The following is a 24013-nucleotide window of genomic DNA, read 5'->3' as shown; positions in this document are numbered from 1 at the left end:
AGGATATTCGCCGCGATTTCTTTCTTACCGGGCTGGCAAAGTGGCGAGGCGAGAGAGAGTCGGCTCCCAGAAGTTTTCCTCTCTTGATGGTGGTGGTAGTGGTGCGCGCAGGTGTCGCGAGAAAAAAACAGCCGAACCCACCCCAGCACGAATACGTTGCGTACCGATCCCCCCCCCCCTCTCTCTCTCTCTCTCTCTCTCTCTCTCTCTCTCTCTCTCTGACACGGTTCTTTGTCGCAGAAGGCGCCGGTCTCCTTTTTAATTTTCCTTCCCGAAGAAAACTCGTTTCCGGATCGAGAGCCAAGAGTTCGGGTCGACGACCGACCAGTGCCGCGTCCCCAAGATGCTCGATTTTGAATCACTATTCCTACCGTTCCCAACGATTGCAATCCGGTGGAAGTCTCGGGGCTCTACAACATAACATTGTCGACATTGTTGTTTTAATATTTACACCAAACGAGAAACACTTCTCACATGTACTACGGTTTAATTTGTGATTGCAGTGATTAGTAGATTGTGAATTTTATGAATTTGTGAGAAGAATGATTACGTACAATTTATAACATATTGAAAAACTTTAAGAACATTGACATATTAACACTTTGACTGCCAAACTAGAAACCTCAAAAATTCGACGAAATCAGTGTTATTTAATGAAATAAAAATTGAAAAAAATTAAATGTAAGATATTGAGTAGTCCTCCAACCTTCTTGAATTGTACAGATTCTAATAAAATTTAGTACAATGAATATATTAATGTAAAAATTCATTTTAAAACCTGGACAAATAATTCCGTCACCCACATATGGGTGACATGGCAGTCAACGTGTTAACCTAAGAAAATTCCGACGAGCAGTGTACAGGTGTTAATCGATGTTTCCATTGTTTCAGCTTACTGTAACAGCAGAAGCTCCCTGGCCTCGTTGTGCTCGTCCATCACCGGGGATGCTCTGCTCTACTCGATGTTCCGAGAGGAGGCGACACCTGTCCCATGCCCTTTCCGAGGCCCTATGACCTTCTCGTACAACCGAGGCTACGGGACTTGCTCTATTCCCGTCAGCAACGTCGACACCTGCACCGACGACAGCAGGTTGCTCTTCAGATACCAGGCGTGCCCCGACATCCTCGCCTCGGAGAGCGCAGGTCAGTTGCTCCTGCGACATTCCACCAATCGCACGAGAATGTAAATAGGACGCGGTCTATTTTTTTTTTTCGGTTTTCTGTTTCGTTGTTGCTGATTTTTTGTAGCTCGTTTTTACCTCTGTTCCGTCGATTGATTGTATTCCCCGAAGATCCGGAGTTTCCGGTGGAATTCGCTCGGCTGCGCTGAAAGAAGATGTGATTTCATGTTTATTTAAAATCCAGTGATCGCTGGTTCATGTGTCTTTAACAATGCACGGTGTATTGTGCAATATTGATTGGAAGTTTCTGGACGCTTTCCTAATAGCAATTACGAAATGACATGCTGTTCGGTCGTAACTGTGAATACGTTCGGTTAGGATCGGTGTCTCTTTAAAGATTAAACGGCAATGAGAGGGAATGAGTCACGATGGCTCTACTATTCATTCGTAACATGTGAAATTCTCACTGGGTCACCATTAATAAAACATAAGATTGGTTTCCCGACAATATACACCGATAGCTTTGGTTTAATTAATATAGCTTTAATTATTTTAAAATGATCTCAGTATTCAGTTATTCTGAGATTTTCAGCGTTATTAAAATTAAATAAAAAGTTAAACTTTTGATAAACCCCTATACTCAAACCAAGATACTGAATTAAATTTCGGGAAGAAATATTTATTTTTTACTTCAGAGCACTCACCAAAGAGTTAAAAATTCATTTACCTCCAAATTTAATCACTTTGTTCGCAAATGTCAATATTTCTTAACGAAACTTTACATGAACATACTTCTATATATAAGCTATTAACTATATATTTCATATATAGTCCACCAACATTTAAAAAAAAATCCTAACTGTCACCGTTCAAGTCTTTTTCTCCCCATTACAAAGGGTTAAACTCCCTCGCTCTGATTAATGTCTTTATCTGCTCTAAAAAAAATTATCACTGGCCTGTCACGTGTCGGAAGATCGTCTACAGCCGTCTGTAGTCGGCTGTATTCGGCTATAGTGAGACTTCAGTCATCCACGCCGAGTCCCGAGATATTCACAGGCAGGAGTGTTCGATAAGGCTCGAAACTTTCAGCAAAGTCTCGGCCCCCTCGGTGAATTAATCGTCGAAAGGGTCAGGGGTGGCGTCGCGATTAGAAGTGATTTTCGTCCGTGCATTCGTTAGTCGTTGCCCCCTGCGACCACCCCCGTAGCCAGCCCCATGGATGCTCGATTTCCGGCGAAGGGTGCCGACGTTCGCCATTAGACGCACATCCGATAAGGGATTTGAGAGCCGAACGGTTTCTGCGGCGGAAAATTAAACGGAACGACCGAAAGCCACGAGAAAATGATAAACGCATGTCGAAGCGTCTCTCGAGCACCACTTATCGATGATCTTGAGTTCAGGATTAACCAGCGACATACTTTCGCGTGCACTCGCAGCCTCGATTCGCAATACAACCTTGACTTCACTTCGGGCTCGTTCGAATTGCAAATCGCTCCGAGACTGATCTTTATGGCACATGCAAATCGGGGAAAATGTGCGCATATCATTAATCTACATTAATGTTTCGGGCGTGCTACTTACACAGGGCGAGATAAAAGATATTTCTTAAATCTCTTTATTCATTTTTTATAATTAGAAAATGTGTTGGAAGAAAATATGAGAATCAAACAATGTTGAAACTTTAAAAAATCATCTGAATGTTCTTGAGCAATGCGATGTTGAAATGTGACCTTCATTTGACCTTGTACTTTTAATAATGCAGTCCGAAGAATACTCTGAATACGATCAAACCAAATGACACGTTTAAGAATGAATAAAAACTGAAATTGAGAGAACAATTCACTCCCACGTCATTGCTGTCAATAAATTCAAAATAAAGTGAGACAATATTTTTTTTACGATATTTATAATTTCTTTGAGGGTGTTGATCTTTTTAAGTTCGCAAGGGGTTGCGATGTAGACGAAGGGCAGTGTCAGACGTTTGTACATTTTCGAAACAGCCTGTACATTAAATGTGCGGCTGGGGTACGAGGTTAACAGCCAGGCAACCTGCGAATCGTCCCTTTCGCACCCTAACGAAGGTCGCCATTCGCAAAACCGCCATCACGTTTTGCCCCATTTGGACTTCGTTAAACTTCTGTCCCCAAAGTTCCGATCGAATCTCGAGCGCGAACAATTTCCCTATTTTCGAAGGGCTGCTCACCCTTTCCGCAGTCGGACGCCGTTGAAATCTTATTGGAGCGGGTCTTGCCAGTTCTGTGGAAGTCTTTCTCCGCGAAACTTCTCTGGTTCGCCATTTTTTTCACCTCACTTCGACAAAACCGCCGGCAAAAATTGTTTCGCAAAATGTTGCCGTCGAAGAAAATCAAATATATTCAGGAATTATTGAGGAATTCCATTGTGCTGAACTCGTAAGGGGACGGAAACCAGTTAAAAATTTCGTTCTACCCCGAATAATTTGAAAAAGTTGTAAATAATGAATGGGTACTCTTACATTCCATTTTTTTTTAATGCATAAAATCTACTCGTAACAAAATCTCATTCGATTGTCAGGAATTCTAACTGCGGCATCGAAGATTTTCTTCCAATAATTTAATTCGTTCGAACGGTGTCCACATGACAGCAAACAATAAAAACAAGTGCATTGCGAAAAAAGATTAGCAAACAGTGCGACAGTGATACAGATACAGGGACGATAGGAGGGAATGTTATCCACACAGTTATCATTTTAAAAAATACTTCGCGTGATTGGCTCGACTGCTTCCGCACCTCTACGGCCCGTCGAAGATACGTCTCGTCGGTTTGCATTCGACCGGAATTGTTTTCATTTTGATGGGCGTTTGCCTCGAAAACTCGCAGGCTACATCGCGTCCGTGTTCAATCGACTCGTGTTACGATGTGAACCTGCAGAAATACCCTGGGAACAATGCGCGAGCAACGAGGATTGGACAGTACGACGAGGGCCGCTGTTTTTCGTTCGCCGGTTCGCCGGCCACGTAGACACCGGTTTGATTGATTAATGAGCTCGATGGTAAACCAAGAAAAAGCCTGTTCGCCCCGTACAATCTCTCTTCACATTTCTATTGGTTGCAAACTGTCCAGAGACATAAAAATGCGATTCTGGTACATAGGACTTTGGAAATCGACATGAAACCTACAAGGGCTGATTCTACTTCAAAAACTGAGATGGAAGTGTAAAAACAATTTTTCTTATATAATTCACCGTTTCCGAGATAATCGCGTTCGAAGATTCTCGGGTTGGCTGGCTATGGCTGGCCGTTTCTACTTACCGCGAGGATGTGTACTTTCAATGTCAATTTTCTCGAAAACGGAGCCTGGTGTGAAAAAACAGTTATCACACATTTTCCCTCAGTTTTTCACGTAGAATCACCCTGTTGAATTCGATGTCAAAAATTCTTCTTGACAAAGCTGTAAATTTTAATTTAACTTATATTGTCCGTTCGAACACCTCAGAAAATATAATACAAATTCTGAGGTTTAATGGCATTTCGGGATTGTGGAGTATGGTGGTCTCGGTTTTGGGTCCTTTAGGATAGTGCCATTTATTTTTATCCTCTCTAACCAATCGCCGGCGATGTTCTTCTTCATTAACCGGCATTATTTTTTATTATTTTACTATTCTAAAAAATCTAAAAAAATTCGATCAAATTCTGAAATCGACGATGAAACCTACAGGGGCTGAGTCTACTTTAAAAACTGAGATGGAAGTGTAAAAACAATTTTTCTTATATAATTCACCGTTTCCGAGATAATCGCGTTCGAAGATTCTCGGGTTGGCTGGCTATGGCTGGCCGTTTCTACTTACCGCGAGGATGTGTACTTTCAATGCCAATTTTCTCGAAAACGGAGCCTGGTGTGAAAAAAAAGTTATCACACATTTTCCCTCAGTTTTTCACGTAGAATCACCCTGTTGAATTCGATGTCAAAAATTCCTCTTGACAAAGCTGTAAATTTTAATTTAACTTATATTGTCCGTTCGAACACCTCAGAAAATATGATATAAAGTATATCTCGAAATTCTAAGGTTTAAGGGAAATTTCGGAATTGTGGAATATGGTGGTCTCGGTTTTGGGTCCTTTAGTATAGTGCCATTTATTTTTATCCTCTCTAACCATTCGCCGGCAATGTTCTTCTTCATTAACGGGCATTATTTTTTATTATTTTACTATTCTAAAAAATCTAAAAAAATTGTGATTCGACCAAATTCTGAAATCGACGATGAAACCTATAGGGGTTGATTCTACTTCAAAAACTGAGATGGAAGTGTAAAAACAATTTTTCTTATATAATTCACCGTTTCCGAGATAATCGCGTTCGAAGATTCTCGGGTTGGCTGGCTATGGCTGGCCGTTTCTACTTACCGCGAGGATGTGTACTTTCAATGCCAATTTTCTCGAAAACGGAGCCTGGTGTGAAAAAAAAGTTATCACACATTTTCCCTCAGTTTTTCACGTAGAATCACCCTGTTGAATTCGATGTCAAAAATTCCTCTTGACAAAGCTGTAAATTTTAATTTAACTTATATTGTCCGTTCGAACACCTCAGAAAATATGATATAAAGTATATCTCGAAATTCTAAGGTTTAAGGGAAATTTCGGAATTGTGGAATATGGTGGTCTCGGTTTTGGGTCCTTTAGTATAGTGCCATTTATTTTTATCCTCTCTATCCATTCGCCGGCAATGTTCTTCTTCATTAACGGGCATTATTTTTTATTATTTTACTATTCTAAAAAATCTAAAAAAATTGTGATTCGACCAAATTCTGAAATCGACGATGAAACCTATAGGGGTTGATTCTACTTCAAAAACTGAGATGGAAGTGTAAAAACAATTTTTCTTATATAATTCACTGTTTCCAAGATAATCGCGTTCGAAGATTCTCGGGTTGGCTGGCTATGGCTGGCCGTTTCTACTTACCGCGAGGATGTGTATTTTCAATGCCAATTTTCTCGAAAACGGAGCCTGGTGGAAAAAAAAGTTATCACACATTTTCCCTCAGTTTTTCACGTAGAATCACCCTGTTGAATTCGATGTCAAAAATTCCTCTTGACAAAGCTGTAAATTTTAATTTAACTTATATTGTCCGCTGGAACACCTCAGAAAATATAATACAAATTCTGAGGTTTAAGGGAGATTTCGGGATTGTGGAGTATGGTGGTCTCGGTTTTGGGTCCTTTAGGATAGTGCCATTTATTTTTATCCTTTCTAACCATTCGCCGGCGATGTTCTTCTTCATTAACGGGCATTATTTTTTATTATTTTACTATTCTAAAAAATCTAAAAAAATTCGATCAAATTCTGAAATCGACGATGAAACCTACAGGGGCTGAGTCTACTTCAAAAACTGAGATGGAAGTGTAAAAACAATTTTTCTTATATAATTCACCGTTTCCGAGATAATCGCGTTCGAAGATTTTCGGGTTGGCTGGCTATGGCTGGCCGTTTCTACTTACCGCGAGGATGTGTACTTTCAATGCCAATTTTCTCGAAAACGGAGCCTGGTGTGAAAAAAAAGTTATCACACATTTTCCCTCAGTTTTTCACGTAGAATCACCCTGTTGAATTCGATGTCAAAAATTCCTCTTGACAACGCTGTAAATTTTAATTTAACTTATATTGTCCGCTGGAACACCTCAGAAAATATAATACAAATTCTGAGGTTTAAGGGAGATTTCGGGATTGTGGAGTATGGTGGTCTCGGTTTTGGGTCCTTTAGGATAGTGCCATTTATTTTTATCCTTTCTAACCATTCGCCGGCGATGTTCTTCTTCATTAACGGGCATTATTTTTTATTATTTTACTATTCTAAAAAATCTAAAAAAATTCGATCAAATTCTGAAATCGACGATGAAACCTACAGGGGCTGAGTCTACTTCAAAAACTGAGATGGAAGTGTAAAAACAATTTTTCTTATATAATTCACCGTTTCCGAGATAATCGCGTTCGAAGATTTTCGGGTTGGCTGGCTATGGCTGGCCGTTTCTACTTACCGCGAGGATGTGTACTTTCAATGCCAATTTTCTCGAAAACGGAGCCTGGTGTGAAAAAAAAGTTATCACACATTTTCCCTCAGTTTTTCACGTAGAATCACCCTGTTGAATTCGATGTCAAAAATTCCTCTTGACAACGCTGTAAATTTTAATTTAACTTATATTGTCCGCTCGAACACCTCTGAAAATATAATACAAATTCTGAGGTTTAAGGGACATTTCGGGATTGTGGAGTATGGTGGTCTTGGAACAGTCAGGTGCGGATTTTGGCCGACAGCTGTCGCGGTATCGTGGAAAATTGACAGGCAAACAGTGTGCGCGGGCGTTTAAACGGTGCGTAATACAATTTCGCGGAATTGCTCGCATTATGCCGCGGCTTTGAGACCGAATCTGAGCGTCTGGGCCTCCGGAGCCGGCTCGATATTAAATTGAACGGGCGTTTAGGAGTGGCGGAGACGTAAACCCAGGTTCCGCTTGTTGCGAATTCGGGCGGCGATTTGGCGAACGGCGGATATCGCGTCGCGGTCGCCGCGGGGGTGCACACAACGCCGGCATTTATTAAAAGCACTCCGACGAATTGAATCCTTTGGCTACACGTGTAACCAACGATGGCGGGCGCCGATTTTGTTTCCATTTCGAAATATTCTGTAAGTCTCAAAGGGATCGGTTCCGCGTTTGAATACTTCGAGCGCGTGACGGGGGGAGTGGGGGAGGCGCGCGGTAATCTATCAGAAAATTGAGTAGTCGAACGCGTATAATATTTACACGTCCCACCGTAAATGGAAAATGGAGGACGGAAGGTGTACATACAGGACGCTGCATGTAATTGGGGCGGCTTGTTGTTCCGCTCCCGTGATTTTATTTATTTGTGCAAATGTGTGCCCGGACTTGGCCGTCATATGTGCACGCTCATGTGTTGCTCGTTCGAAACCGTGTCGGTGTAACTCAAAAAACATTGGTTTTCCGCGGAACCATGCTCGATACTGTGATTATCATTCCGCGGAAATGTCTTATCGAACCCGCCAATTCGCACAATGAATCGTAACACCATTGTTCAATGTCGTAAATTTTTAATAAGTTATTTATATATATGCTACTGGCTTCAAAATAAAAATGTTTGAAGTATTAGTGGATATGAGGGATTTTCCTATTAAATATGTGCATATTATTTCTTTATAGCAATGTATATAGGGTGTGCAAGTTAAATATAGCATGACAAAACGATTCTTAAACGACTGTATTAATTGTTACAATTAGAGGAATGATAAAACACGATAAAACATTACTCAGACGATTGCATTAAATGTTAAAGCGATTTGATTTTTTAAAAATTTGCAGAACCTTCGTGTTGCCCCGTGTTTTTAATAATGAGGTCCGAAGGGAAAGTTTGAAAATGTACAGAAGCCGAGTTTGAAAGAAAACTCAAAATGTGCAGCTGGTACAGCGAGGTGTACAACATTGTCGTTCAACGTCGCAAATTCTTGATAAGCATTTTACATGTGCTAATGGCTTGGAAATGAAAATTTTTGAGTTATTGTTACCGAGTGTGGGTGGTGTACGTAAATGTAAAACAAGATTATATCTTTCATTAAACCGGAAAGTGGAGTTACCAGTTTTCCGGAATGAAGTTTCAAACAGTGCTCGAAAAGCAAGCAAAAATTATACTTCCTCCAGGCAGCGGTGCAATAGCGAAGTGCCCTTCCACTTCGACGGGAACGTATACATGTTCTAGAAGTTGTATTTCACCCGTGTGACAAATTTGCGGCAACTTTATTGCAACATAATTTGTAGAACGTTTAATGAAAATGTGATTCGCAAAGCCGACGTTAATCGCTCAGCGAAGCCGTCGTTTGCGACCACTATTTTTATGCTTAAGGTGTACAAAAGTCAGATATTATATCGTCAATCATTTTGAAATCAGTGATTTCGAAATCAGATTCCATTTTGCTTTGGCGTCTCCTAACAAAGTATAAAAATTCGCGGTCCGTTAACAGCGCTATGATGAAGAATACCTCCGGGAATCCACTTATTTTGCAACAAAAATTTCTGGAACCATTACGCCTCGATTAACAGGAAATATTCAGTTACCAATTAAACAGAGTAGGCATTTTGTGTTCATCAAGTCAAAAATTGATTCCATTGCAAAAATTTCCTGCACGTTAGCTATCGACGACTAATATCCGACAAAAATATTCGCGTATGTCGGCAAAATAAAAATTTTTTGCATTAATTGCAAGATAATCAAATTTTTCTATCTTACATTTAGCTACTCATTTTTATTATAAATGCATAAAATCCACAGCCTAGTAATCAACCACTATAACATACCTATTTACACATTCGGCTGTGTCCTCTGACACAGTACAATTGACGTCAGACAGAGGTACAGTTTTCTTTCGATATAAGGCTATGGCTCGGGACGGCTTTCGTCGTATTACGGATGAGGGTACCTACTCGGCTTGACATTGTTTTGGAATGGGTCAAGAGTTTATGGGTCCTCTAAAGATGTGCGGCAGATGATAAAATGGTCGGCCCTGCAGTTATATTATTCGTTAGAAAAGGATAGGTTACACCCTCTCGTTTTGGCACTAAGCGGTGTCGAGCGGACAACTTCGGAAGCAGAAGAGGGGTAAGGATTTTTTGTTGCGAACAAAACGTCGTCGTCCTATATGGAAAGAAAGCTGTACGATACTCGCGTGTGCCGTAAGGAAAGTTTTAATTGGCAGTTGCGCTCGAAAAAGGAGTGTTCCTGCTAACATAAAGAGCGGCACAGGGTCGCAAACTCTCGTCTGCGTGCAAAGCAGCTCTGTCACAATCAAGTTCAGTCGTCGTTCGTTCGGCAACGTGGAGAAACTCCTCGGTTGTTGATCGAGCAGAGAAACAGAGAGAGGGGGAGAGCTTATTCTCGCCGGAGGCTCGGTTCTCGGCGGCCGCGTCGCTCGCGAACGAGTGAAAACGTAGAAAGACGGGTGGTCGTCGTCTCGCTCGGCGTCGCACGGCGTCGCGATCCCCACGTCTATCGGCAGGATCAAATTCGTCGCCGAGGCTCCGGAAGAAACTCCTCGCCGGAATCTGTCCCGGCTGACGAGCAAAAGAGCACCCAAGGCTCCGGTGGAACGAGCTTTTTTCGTTCGAATCCTCGCAAATTGCTCGCGGCGGCGTTCACAGTCCCCGCTCTCTCTCTCCCTGCTCCGGATCAAAAAAGGAGGTCGGATGCCGCGCGACGATGGAGAAAACGGAATAAGAAGACGAAGAGAGGGGACCGGGGAGCCTGGGGAAGAAAGAAGAGGGACCAGACGACGACGAGGAGAAAGAAACGCCGGGGAAAAAGTGGTAGCCGCCGACGCCGACGCCGACGCCGACGCCGCCGACTTTTCCGCGAGATGTGATTTAGATACGCGCCTCTCCGGAATCTCGGCTTCTGGTTTCCGAGGGAGCTGCCTAGACTATCCTCATAGGGGTTAAAGCGCGCCCCTTAAGGTGTCTGCGAAGGGGATGCGATGATATCGGGATCTTTACCCTCCCCTGGGAACTCCGACTGATAATTGTTCGGCTCCGAGTATCCTGCCAGGTCCTTTGCGGCTGACGGTCACCATCGGACACCGAGGGATTCTGGCCGGACACTGTCGGACATCGCTCAGTACCGCGATCTCTTCAAAAGACCGCAGCTCGTTTTTCACGCGGAAATCTAGCTATCCCGTGGCCGCGCGATCGCTCAGAGTCAAACCGATGCTGCTCTAACTTTCTCTCTCTCTCTCTCTCTCTCTCTCTCTCTCTCTCTCTCTCTCTCTCTTTGCCACTGTATCCTGAATGGCTTCATTCCGACCGGACAACTATCGCCGACTGCCACCAGCGTCGCTTTCCCTCGTTCTGACGGGACCGCACGCGGAAACGAGCGAACGGTAATCGAGGATACCTTCGTTGCGGCTTTCGGTGCGGATGGTGTTTGCGGGATCGTGTCAACGTTTTCTACTCCGAACACAGAGAGACCCTCTCTCTTTGTCTCTCTCTCTCTCTCTCTCTCTCTCTCTCTCTCTCTCTCTCTCTCTCTGTTTCTCTGTTTCTCTGTTCGTCTCGCGCTTGACACGGTGATTAACGTCTCCGTGACCGCGAAAATTGATCGGAACATCTAGATCAAGAGATATTCGACTGTTTTACTGAACAATTTCTCTTTCGCATACAAATCCTTCACAAGCCAATCGAGTTAACTGCCTTTCGAGTGTTTTAACTCTTCACTGTCACAGCATCGATGCTCAACTTGTTACATTTAGCAATTTTCTCAGTTCCCAATGCTCTCAAATCTTGAGAACCAACCACAGCATTTCAGCAGCTTGAAAATTCTTTCGCTCGTACAATTCTGAAGATATTTAAAACAATTTTGCACTCACGCCTTCCAAATGGTTCATAGAAAATTATCGTGTACGGAACTGGTCAATTGATCGGCCCGTAAACAGGAGAGGATATTCTACGTCGAGTCAGTTCAGCTTTTTTAAATTTTGATGCCAGGTCAATTTTATATATATATATTTAAGCGTTATCAACATCCATTGAGGTTATTTTGCATGAAGTTTATATTTATTTGATTTCACTTTACCTCGTCAATATTGATTACCAGCCTGTTGATTTTATACATTTGTGACAAAAACGAGTGTAGATGCGATTTGAAAGAGCAGGCAGATGAAAGAATTTGAAAATATGGGAAATATATATTTTTTCAAATTGTTCCTGCGTCTTGTAATTGACGCGGACAATTTTTCTTTTGCATAAGGATCCGCTAATCGTGATGGATAAAAATTCGCAGAAAATGTTCGAAGCTCGAATAAATTTCCCGGTTTAATAAACATTCTCGGATCGAATCTGATCACGGTCTCTGCTCAATAGACGCATTATTCCCAAGTTCCAAGTGGACAGCGCAGCCAAACGAATTTCCGGATGTGCCCGATCGTATCTCTTTGATCCAGAGCAGAATGCGCGAGGACCAGCTGCATATTATACATATATATGGAGGTGTAATCGCGATAATCGAACGGGGTTCTCTGTAACACGCTGTTCACCGATCGTTTCGTCGATTTCAGTGGAGGAGCTCGAATGCCTGGCCACCTGGAAGGAGGGCAGCAGCCGCTACCTAGTCGGCCGTTTACATCACGGACACGCGTCCAGTAACGAAGATCGATACCGATGCTTCGTCTACGAGAAGGCCGGCCAGACAGTGCAGGGTAATCTGCACAGAGCTGCCATGGGCATGGGAGCCATGGATCATGATGTCGGTTTACAGAGCGGACCGGTGCCGGAGGGTTCCGCCGAGATATACCGGATGGCACAGAGCGGAGACGCCACCTGCAACGGTCTGTTCAGCCCCATGGAGGGCTCCAGGACCATGACTCTCATGAAAGGTAACCTGCCATAATCTTTTCACACACTTAACCCCTTTGCTGTCCAACCGCAATCACGACGAGTCCCATAAAACCAACATAATTCGACCAGTACATAGAATCACTGCAACTACCGTTTCATCCCCTTTAGATTCTACAAATCTGAATGATATTCTGTTCGCGGAAATAGGTTGTTGCAAAAATGAATTTTTTAGGATGATGGAAGAAGCACTAGAAATTCAATCTCAATGTTGGTACAATATAAAGGCGTTGAAGAGTGTGCCACACGTTCAACGTTCAAACTTCCCTTTAGGTATCAAATGTCCCCATTTTTCACTAGCATGGAATTTAACTGCGCGATCGCAATGAAAAAAGCCATAGAAGAGTTCCGATATTAGTTACACTGTGACGTTCCACAGTATACAAAAGAGCAACCGTGGTCAACATTTTTGTTTCAACGTTGGAAACTCTGACATTCGATTTTTGTCAAAATTGGAGACCCTATAATTCAGGTTTTTTAACATTAGGGGCCATTCCATTCAATTTCTCAATATTGGGTACCCGTCTATTCAATTTCTGACCATTGGGGACCTTTCCATTCAATTCTATCAACATTAGGGACCCTCCTTACTTTCAAGTCCTCAACCTTAGAGAGTCTCCATTCAATTTTTCAACAGTAGGGACCCCCATTCAATTCTTTTAACATTACAGACTCTTCCATTCAATTCTATCAGCATTAGAGTCCCTTACGATCAATTTTATCAAAATGAGAGACACATTCATTTCTATCGATATGAGAGTCCCTTTCTTTCATACCTCAACATTGGAAACCCTAGCATTCAACTCTATCAACAATACAGACTCTTCCATTCATTTCTATCAATATTACAGACTCTTCCATTCAATTTTTCAACAGTAGGGACCCCATTCGATGGTTTCAACAGTTGAAACCCTTACATTCAATATTATCAACATGAGAAACCCTTACATTCAACCACAATCACGACGAGTCCCATAAAACCAACATAATTCGACCAGTACATACAATCATTGCAACTACCGTTTCATCCCCTTTAGATTCTACATATCTGAGTGATATTCTGTTCGCGGGAATAGGTTGTTGCAAAAATGAATTTTTTAAGATGATGGAAGAACTGTATTATACAACACTTTCCTTTCAGCCATAATTCCCATAAAACCAACATAATTCGACCAGTACCAGCAACCACAGCCATTACTTTTTCATCCCCTTTAGATCTCACGAATCTTAATATTAAAAATGCTATTTAAAATAAAGAAACTTACTTCGAAAAACAGCATAGGAAAAGATCAAATACTTTAAAATCCTTCACAACGCACTTCTTCCGCCAAAATCGCAACATCTCTGGCAAAAAAGTATTCTGCAGTCTGACGACTCTCAGTCACTATTAGTGACTAATCCACTAATGAAAATAATTGAGCCGGTCCACCCTGTATACTTCAATATACTTGTTCATCATAACACTAACGTAACACTGCTTCTCCGGTAGCGTCGAAGAGCAGAGATTGCAATTTATTCGCAAGTTTGGCCAGGAAAGAGGTTTCCTGCGCCCTTGACGATGCACGCAGCTGCATCGATTGATGCGAACGGCGAGCGGCAAGGACTCGGGCGATTAAGGGGAACAAAGTCGCCGCGTAGAAACGGGGTCAGAGGGTTACGGAATGCTGAAGAGGTCCCGGGAGAAATGAGAAGAACGTCCGGGGTGAAATCACAGTGTGAAAAATTCACCCCCCTCTCTCTCTCTCTCTCTCTCTCTGTCTCTTGCTCTCTCGCTTCTCTGGCAGCGTCATTAACGGGACGCGTCAAAATGGCGGCCCGTAGCGCGAAGGCGGAATATTTACACGCTACTCGACTCGGAACCGGGTGTACAGCTTCTTTTCTTCTCGTGCCGCTACATCGGGGCTCCTTGCTTCATCTTCTTCCTTTTTTTCCGCACCCCCGTTGCCTCGTCTCCCTCTCTCTCTCTCTCTCTCTCTCTCTCTCTCTCTTTGCGAGAGGAGAGAACCTCGGAGTTTACAAGCCCGTACCCCCTTGCTGCGTACAGTTTCACGGCAAACTTCGTTAACGGATTTCACTTCAGCGGATTTTCAGGATCTCCCTCGCTTTAAACCAAGCCACCCCCTTCGCCGCCTTCTTTCCATCCCTCGAAACTCTGCTACCCTCACGAATTTTTTGTTTCGTTTGGTGGTTCTAACTAATTGGTGTAATTATAGGTTGGGTGTATGGGGTTGATGTATTGGTTTGGTATTTTGTTTCGCTGGTAAGGAAGTGTGGAATTAAACTGTACGTCTAGGTGAATTTATTGAAAATTATAATGCAATGATTTATAGGGATGCGTATATTGGTTGCGAGACAATGTAAAATTGAATGAAAATGTTTTGCAGCGAATATCCGGGACAATGAAGTCAAATTTTCATTGTTGTCTTGGATATTGGGTCGGCGGGATCAATTGTATCCTCAAGAACGATTCGTCATATGGTAAATGAACGTAAAGAAGTTTAGTCATTGCCTGTAGTTCATTCAGAAAAATATTTTTATTTATATATTATTTTGTTGAAATTCGAGAGCACGAAGAGAGATCAAGCACGTCAAGTTTTGAACGACGTACACCAGGGTTCGAAATTCTGTAGTTCTTACAATTTACAAAATTTTTAAAAAGTTCATGCAGTCACGCTTTCAAGAAGGTTCATAGAAAATTAGCAAATACGAAAATATTCAATTCTTCAGTTCTAAAAGATGAGAACACTTCCTAAATCGAGCATCATTAAATTCTGACACCACATCGATTTTCGAACGACTTATTCTGCATAAATTCTACAATTTTTAAGATATCTAATTCTTACACATTCCACAAGATTCACAGAAAACATGATCAAATCAGAAAATCTGAAATTTTTCGGTCGCGAAAAAGGAAAATTCCCTCCAAATCGATCTAGAAAATCCGAAAAATTGCACCAGCAGGAGAATACACTAACACGCATAATAAGAATAATCTAGAATGCATCACTATAGTGTATTACTAAGGTATAAGCAGCCTAGCAAGCAGCAGTCGATAACATCTCGATTCCTCTAGCGGCAGAAGAAGCTGCGCGGAAAATGGATTAACATTAAATCTTTTTCGCTCTTTCTCCGAGCTCGGTTTCCCTTGCTCCCACTTTCCCTCTTCTTTCTCGTTCTCTCTCTCTCTCTCTCTCTCTCTCTCTCTCTCTCTCTCTCTGTCTCTCTCTCTCTCTCTCTCGACTGAGGATACTGGGTCTCTCTCCGTCTCTGTTCGCCGGAAACCGAGCACCTTTAACTGCATCCAGCAGCCCGGCTCGAAAGTTTGTTCAATTAGCCCCGACTCTTCTACCGACAGAGTCAATACCCCGGCAAAATTACTCGACTGCGTTTTCATAACTGCTCGAAACGTGCGGTTGGGGCCCCCGGAAGATGTCTCGGGACCTGAAGAAGCCTCGGTGAACGTTTCCGCGACTACAGACCCACCCACGATAGGCAATTACCTTCCTTGAAGATGGGGGAGTGGACGTTAATCGAGCGAACGTGCCGCGAGAACTTTCTCGCCGGTGCCCGGTTCGAAAAAAAGAGGACACCCGGAAAAATGGCTTGTAGACGAGGCCAAAGACCCGAGACAAGGCTGTGCTAAACTTTGGACGCTGCGCTGTCCCCGAAATTGTTTATAACATGTAACATCGTCAACCGCGTAGTTGTCGAAGACGGCCGCAATCGGGGGGTTACAACGAAATCCACGAAATCCTCTGTAAGATACAAAAGATTTCATCCCGATTGATCTACTCGTTACACAGTCATTTAAGAAATACAGTGGGTTCTCGATATACAGTGGCTCACGAAAGCATTCGAACGCTTACGTGTACAAATTTTAATAAATATGATAAGATGTACTAAACTAATCTGTATAGAACAAGTTGGTATCTATAGTAAGGGGGAAGTCTCAAGATTATGTCAGTAAAATTAGAAAAGGATTCAACAACGTAGACAGAAGTTATAATATATTTATTAGAAACACGCATAATAAGTGACTCACAAAAGTATTCGAACGCTGCATATATTATTACATTATTTAATGTTAATATTTTGTTGGACCACCTTTAGCAGTAACGATGTCTCTCAATCGACGTTCCATACTATAAACCAATGATTTTGTAAAAGTACATTCAATCGAATTCCATACTTCTATGATTTTTTGTTTCAATACCTCCTTTGAAGTTATTTGATATTTATTTAATCTTTTTCCGATTTCAGCCCATAAATTTTCAATTGGATTTATGTCTGGACTTCGCGGTGGAGTAGTTAACATATATGGTGTGTTATATATGATCCATTCTTTCACAATTCCTGCAGTATGCTTGGGATTGTTATCTTGTTGGAAGTGGAAGTCTTCCAATAATCCTAATTTAGGGGCACTTTCTTTAAGGTTGTTCCTTAAAATATTTAAACACTTATGTATATTTATCGAGTATTCCATCAATGAATACCAAATTTCCGGTGCCACTTGCTGCCATGCACCCCCACACCATAACCGATCCAACCCCGTGTATCATTGTTTGGTGTAAATTTTTAATTTCCAATTCCGTATTTGGTTTTCTCCAAACATAATTTTGACCATCTGAGGCAAAGATGTTAAATTTAGACTCATCCGAAAAGATGACTTTATCCCAGAAAAAATGATCTTTATTGAGATATGCTTTTGCAAAAGCCAGTCTTTTTTTCGATTTACCGCATTAATATATGGCTTCTTTCGTGGTACACTGCCATGAAAATCATTATTTCGTAAGATTCGTCGACATAATTCGGAATGAACTTCTGTATGAAACATGTCAGCTACCATATTTGTGAGTTTAGGAGCGGATATAGTAGGATCTTTTTTTATTTCGCGAATGATAATTTTCTGTTCTCTTTCAGTTAATTTCTTTCGTCGACCTGATCGAGCGTTGTTCGCAATTGTTCCTTCATTTTTTGATTTTTTAATAATATAATGTTTTGTAGACTTACTTCTGTTTATAATTTCTGCAATCTCGTTATATGATTTTCCATCCTTATGCAATCGAAGTATCATTTCTCTTTCACACTTTTGTGTTTCTGACTTTTTAGTCTTCATTTTAACTACTACTGTGCACAGTTCTACGTTCCTGTTACGGAAACGATGCCTTAACATCAACTGAACGTACCAATGTTTTCATTTAGTAGTAATGTGTACATTCCTTTCTAGGAAAGATGAAAACATATCAACAGCGTTACAGCGTTCGAATACTTTTGTGAGTCACTTATTACGCGTGTTTCTAATAAATATATCATAACTTCTGTCTAGGCTGTTGAATCCTTTTCAAGTTTTACTGACACAATCTTGAGGCTTCCCCCTTACTACAGATACCAAATTGTTCTATACAGATTAGTTTAGTACATCTTATTTTATTCATTAAAATTTGTAAACGTAAGCGTTCGAATACTTTCGTGAGCCACTGTATATAGAGAAATCACTGTACAGATGATGCGTACATCTTATTTGAAGTTCGTCGTAAAATCGAACGAGGCCGGAGCTCAAGAACGAAATGAAGAGGTTAAAAAGTTGAAGAGTAGAGGAGACGGATGGTTATTGACGAGCAGGAGAGGCCATTCGTCGAGTCGTCGGCTATGAATATTAGAAATCAATCGCGACAGAGGGTGGCGGGTCCTTTTCGACGATCGAAACAGCGTCGTTCGCAGCCAGCCGATCGCGCGGAGTTACAAATTCAACTTTCCGTCAGATTTTATCGGTATCGTTAAAATGCAGATTGCCAATACACGCCAGGGAACGGGAAAAATAACGGAGAGAACGGCGAGAGGGGGTTGCGAGAGAGGAGGAAGTCGAGCTGCAGGAGAATCACGCGAAATGGAAGAGAGAGAGAGAGAGAGAGAGTCAGAGAAAGGAGCGAAACATCGAGGGAAAAAAGAGAGAGAAAAAGAGAGAGAGGGGTGGCGCACGCTGCTTGATGCCACGAAAGGATAAAGGACGACAGCAAGCGAAACAAGGGAAATGCCATTCGATTTTTACGATCGCGGAATTTGTATCTCGCTCGTCCGCGTCCTGGACTTATCGATGGAGCCGCTGAATTATTCCCATTCTTCTCCCAGGCCGTGCAACAATGCTTTTACGTGCCATAAAACTAGCCAAACGTACACTCCGTCAATCCTCCGTCTGCCCCGCTACCCCTTTTTTCTATCATACTATTTCTTCGGTTTCCCTCCACCCGCCGTTTCTCCTTTTTGTTTGCGTTTCCAACCGCGCCACGCCGTGTAACCCGCAGTTTCTCATTTTTACCCCCGCCGCTCCGCGGATTTTTTTTACACCGTATTCTTCGAACCTCTATTGTCACGATATCGCTATCACTTTTACCCACTTCTGCGTCCTCTGTTTTCTCTCTTCTGCCCCCCCCCCCCCGGTTCGCGCTCGTCCTTCTGTCCATACTGGGTGGAACGTGCGGAAAGTACTCCAAGAACGTCTCCGGAATTGTCGATTTTTGGACAATCTGATTGGTTTCATAATTGGACAGTGGACTGTTACATTTATGGTGTTGTGTAACATAAAAGAACATTGAAATTGACGATTTTTAACACTAGAACTACCGAGCCCTATACGTGACTTAGACTTATCCCTTTATAATAACAGCAAGATTGAATTTGCTCAGGTTTCATACGATTTTTATTGTAACATGTACTCCAAAGAAGAGATATTCATAGTTTCCACCAGGCATTTTGACTGGTTCGGTAGTTCCGGTGTTAATAACATTTTTATCGGATTTTTACTGTAAGGGTAGTTGCCGTTTGTGAATTATGTTCGTATTTGTCATTAGTCTATTAACCATCCTAAGAGGTTATATTAAAATACGAACCGCACAAAATCTAAATAAATTCAATATCGTAATTTTTCTAAGACAACATTGTAGGGTTATGAATGAGACACTGTATTAGAATGATTGCTTAGAGTGACTGTGGACGCGACATCGTGGCGCCAACGTGTTTGGGTCCGGCGTGAAAGGGAGTCTGTTTGGGCCGAAGTGTGAAAGAAGAGTGTTTGGTCTCGGTGACAAGAGTAGTGTTTAGGGGCGCCAAGCGCAGGGCGTACGTGACTGTTTGGGTTTTCCGAATGGATGTGAAACTGATAGAGGGTCTTGGTTAAAAGGCACGAATGCGAGGGATGTTGTGATAGTCGGTAGAGAGTCAGTAGAGAGAGTGTCAGTCGGTACAGAGTCAGTAGAGAGAGTGTCAGTCGGTAGAGTGTCAGTAGAGAGAGTGTCAGTCGGTAGAGTGTCAGTAGAGAGAGTGTCAGTCGGTAGAGAGAGAGTCAGTAGAGCGAGAGTTAGAGAAGCGAGAGTCGCGAGCGTTATTAAAGTATTTAGTATCGAATTGTCATTAAGTATCGAGTTGTCGAAAGAGTATAAGTGAAATCGGTATGAGATCACTCCACCCGTTACGTCACACCTAAGACGTAAGAGTTTCCTCTAAAATATTCCTACAACATGTATCAGTTACTTTTAAGGCTCGGTAGGTTTAGTGTTAAAATCGTCTAGTCGCTAAATAAAATCTCTGTATGAAAGCGAGAATTACTCAGGATTCGGCTGAACAGTTCACAGGTGATCCCAGTGAGTGAGAGTCAAAAGGACCACCCTGTATATCGTCGGGTTCGTCTTCTTCGTTTTCGCGGATCCTCGCCCCTTTGTTATCCATTTTCCTGCAACCCTTTCCCTAGCCGACACCCATCGAAGTGGCTCCTTCACACGGCCGGATTTTACACCCACGCGCCGGAAGTGGAGCGCAGAGGCCTCTAGAAAAAGGGAGAGAGAAAGAGAGAGAGAGAGAGAGAGGGAGAAAAAGGCTGGACCGACGAGGTGCTCGAACTATTCTGTTTCGCCGTCGAATACCTACGTCGACGTTTTATCGGCTGTCGTTCCGGAACGTCGAGGACTTTATGGGCCGGGGGAGACTGCGAAATTTTTGGAGGTTGCCTCCACCTACACCTACACCTACACCTACACCTACACCTACACCTATATCTACAAATACGCCGCCTCCTCTTTCTCCTCTTCGCCTATTTTATTCCCTGTCCGTTGATCTCTTCTTCGCTCGCTCGACTACACTCTCGATTTCGTTCGAATCGAGTGAAATTCGACGGCTCTCCGTGATCGACGGCGAAAAGGGAATTCTTTCTCGTAATGAACGAAGTTTCTCTCCCTTTCTCCATCTCCCTTTCCCCTCTTTCTCCGTCCCCCTTTCTCTTCCTGAACCCTGGTGTTTGCACGACGAATTGTTTCTTCACGCTTCCCTTGTCTTGTCTCGTTCTGATAATTAAATGTTGAATCGAGAGGATTTTCGGAAGGAAATGAAATTGAAATTTGTATGTGATTTCTCCGATCTCTGCTAGGTTTTTTTGAACTGTTGGTGCTGCTAACAGGGACAGAGAAATTTTATTTTGCTTTGAATTCCCGATGTTGGATTGCAAAAGTTTGAATTTTCTGGCTTTGATGATTTAGCTTCAATCGTTCGGCTTTGACGATTGGTACATATTTTAAATCCGGTTATATTTTCGTGTGTGACATCTGGATGTTCGAGGATGTTAGCGTTGGAAATTTTTCACCTTAACAACGCACACAGAGAGCCATATTTTTGTTCGAAATTTCCCCTCATTGATTAAAAATACGATGCGAAAACATACCAACGTTTGGTGATAACTACGTTAGTTTGTGCGCTCTGCAGTTTTCCGAACGGGAAAAATTCATACGGGTAATTACACTTCGTTCGCCCGTACATGGAATCTTAAACAAGCCTGATTAGCAGTCAGAGTGGAGCAAAACGCGATCCGATTACACACTGCTGATTAAAATGTAATAATTAACTCGATTGCGTGTTGCTTTCTGCAATTATTAATCGTGACTGACCTAGAATCGCGATAGAGATAATTACAACGAGTTCCAATCAACATTGCGGAAAAGAATTCAAAATCAAATTTCCCTTCTTGCGCGTCCGTAACTTCAATATTTTAAGAGAGCACTGCGAAAAATATTGGAATTCCACGAGAGCCTCTATTTTATTCTTTTTCGAAGAACTTCTGCGAAGCAACCTGATAATGAGATTACACTTCCGTGCTACCTCTGGCACTGCACTACGCTCCGTTCGGCGGGACCATTTTAATTACTATCGAGCCATAAATCACGCTACTACGTTCGTGCACTAGAAATTCAATCTCAATGTTGGTACAATATAAAGGCGTTGAAGGGCCGCGGACCGTGCATCAAACGCAAACTGTATCAAACGCACACGTTCAACGTTCAAACTTCCCTTTAGGTATCAAATGTCCTCATTTCTCACGAGCATGGAATTTAACTGCGCGATCGCAATGAAAAAAGCCATAGAAGAGTTCAGATATTAGTTACACTGTCACGTTGTTCCACCGTATACAAAAGGGCAACCGTGTTCACCATTTTTGTTTCAACGTTGGAAAATCTGACATTCGATTTTTGTCAAAATTGGAGACCCTATAATTCAGGTTTTTCAACATTAGGGACCATTCCGCTCAATTTCTCAATATTGGGTACCCTTCTATTCAATTTCTGACCATTGGGGACCCTTCCATTCAATTCTATCAACATTAGGGACCCTCCTTACTTTCAATTCCTCAACCTTAGAGAGTCTCCATTCAATTTTTCAACAGTAGGGACCCCCATTCAATTCTTTCATATTAGAGACCCTTACATTCAATTCTATCGATGCGAGAGGCCCTCGCTTTCAAATCCTGAACATTGGAAACCCTCCCATTCCTTTCTCTCAACATTACAGACCCTTCCATTTAATTATTTCAAAATTAAGGATACCCCTTACTTTCAATTCCTCAACTCGTGAGACCCTTCCATTCAATTTTTCAACGGTAAGGACCCCCATTTAATACTGTCACCACTAGAGACCCTTGCATTCAATTTTGTCAAACTGTGAGACGCTTCCATTCAATTATGTGAATATGAGAGGCCCTTGCTTTCAACTCCTCAACATTGGAGACCTTCCCACTCAATTTGTTCAACATTACGCACCATGGTCCTCCTTTTCCACTAAATTGACAAAGAACTCGTTCATCAGTTTAATTAGCTTCGCTTTATGTTATTATTTTCAGTGATCAAAGGAAGAACAGCCGTTTCTTCTCTCGTTAATAATCTCAATAACGATGTAGACTCTTTTATTCTCATTTTCCAACACATTCTGCTCCCGATAATCTCGTAAACGATTCTTTCCCCAGTACAAACATCAGCCACAGTAATAGATATTTGCATAAAATACACGAAAGAACAACGATGTCTATTACTTTATCAATATATTCTTCAACACTATAGACACCACTACACGATTTTTGTAACATTCACCGTTCCCAACGATCCCGCAAATGTTCACAGTCGTCGATTAAACACACTCTGTCAGCAACAGTGTCGCGCACACATAATCTCCGGCGCGATCTACGGCCGATTGCCGATCAAACAGAATTAACCGATCCGGTCGGTAAATTGCGATTATCAGTGGACAGGTCAAATATTCCCCGGTGAAACGAACCGTGCGATCTGATTCGCGGGAAAAAGAAAGTGGGAGGTTCAGGGTTCATTAGCGATCAGAAATTACAAAGTCCCTGCACTGAATACGTTTATAAAAGCGCTGAGGTTTCCGGAGGTGTTCGGTTCGTGGCCCGGGGATGTGTTAGAGAAGCACAAGCCCGGGAGACTCGAGGCAGTTCAATCAGCGTTAAATAAATTGGTTCCTGTACGGTGTTCCAGTCTCGCCACCAGGCCAGTGCCGATTTCCCAATTGGTTGACCGGCCATCCCAACGGTGGACTCACCTGGCATACTCTCGACCTGACCACGTCTTACACGTTCCACCCTAGGAACGCTTCTCTCCACGTCACCAGATCGAACACCAGTTCCTCCAGGTTCGAGAATGGACTATTCGATGGACAACACGTCCCTGGACAAGACGACCAGGACGTGAAGATCCTTTGCAACAGCATCAAGCAGTCCAACGTCGCGCAGGCCATGAACATGACCATGCTGGTCGCGCACTTCACCGTCGGATGGTGAGTTTACTTCTATTTCTTTTTTTTTTTTTTTTGAAATTTTGTTATTCGAGGGCTTCCGTTGAAATTTTTTGTCCCTGCAACTCAATCGTGAAACTATTTCACAAAAAAATGTCGAACGAATACAAGTAATAGAAGGGTGTGAAAAAATGATTAAATGTTAAGGGTGTACTGTAATGTAGTAGGACGAGAAATCACGGCGTAACTTTATAAATTGGACAATTTCCACAAACATTATTAATGCAAGAATTCTACTGAAAATTTTTATGTAGGTAGATCAATGTTAAAACTAACTTAGAACAAATTTTCAAGGGAGTATCAGTAATGCATCGGTGTAGAAAGAAATGATATAGTGTTAAGGGTGTA

General features: G+C 42.2%; 1 protein-coding gene across 1 annotated transcript in view; it reads left to right on the top strand.

Moving 5' to 3' along the window:
* Nucleotides 1-24013, top strand: part of LOC143353226 (uncharacterized) — a 499638-nt gene that overhangs the window by 383477 nt on the left and 92148 nt on the right. The window contains exons 6-8 of the mRNA XM_076786388.1: nt 892-1143; nt 12208-12525; nt 23350-23647. Of these exons, the coding sequence (XP_076642503.1) occupies nt 892-1143; nt 12208-12525; nt 23350-23647 (868 nt within the window). The remainder of the gene's footprint in view (nt 1-891; nt 1144-12207; nt 12526-23349; nt 23648-24013) is intronic.

Source organism: Halictus rubicundus, chromosome 4, assembly GCF_050948215.1.
Source record: "Halictus rubicundus isolate RS-2024b chromosome 4, iyHalRubi1_principal, whole genome shotgun sequence".
NCBI classification, from domain to species: domain Eukaryota; kingdom Metazoa; phylum Arthropoda; class Insecta; order Hymenoptera; family Halictidae; genus Halictus; species Halictus rubicundus.
The sequence above is the reverse complement of the archived record's forward strand: the minus strand, read 5'-3'. Positions and strand labels throughout refer to the sequence as shown.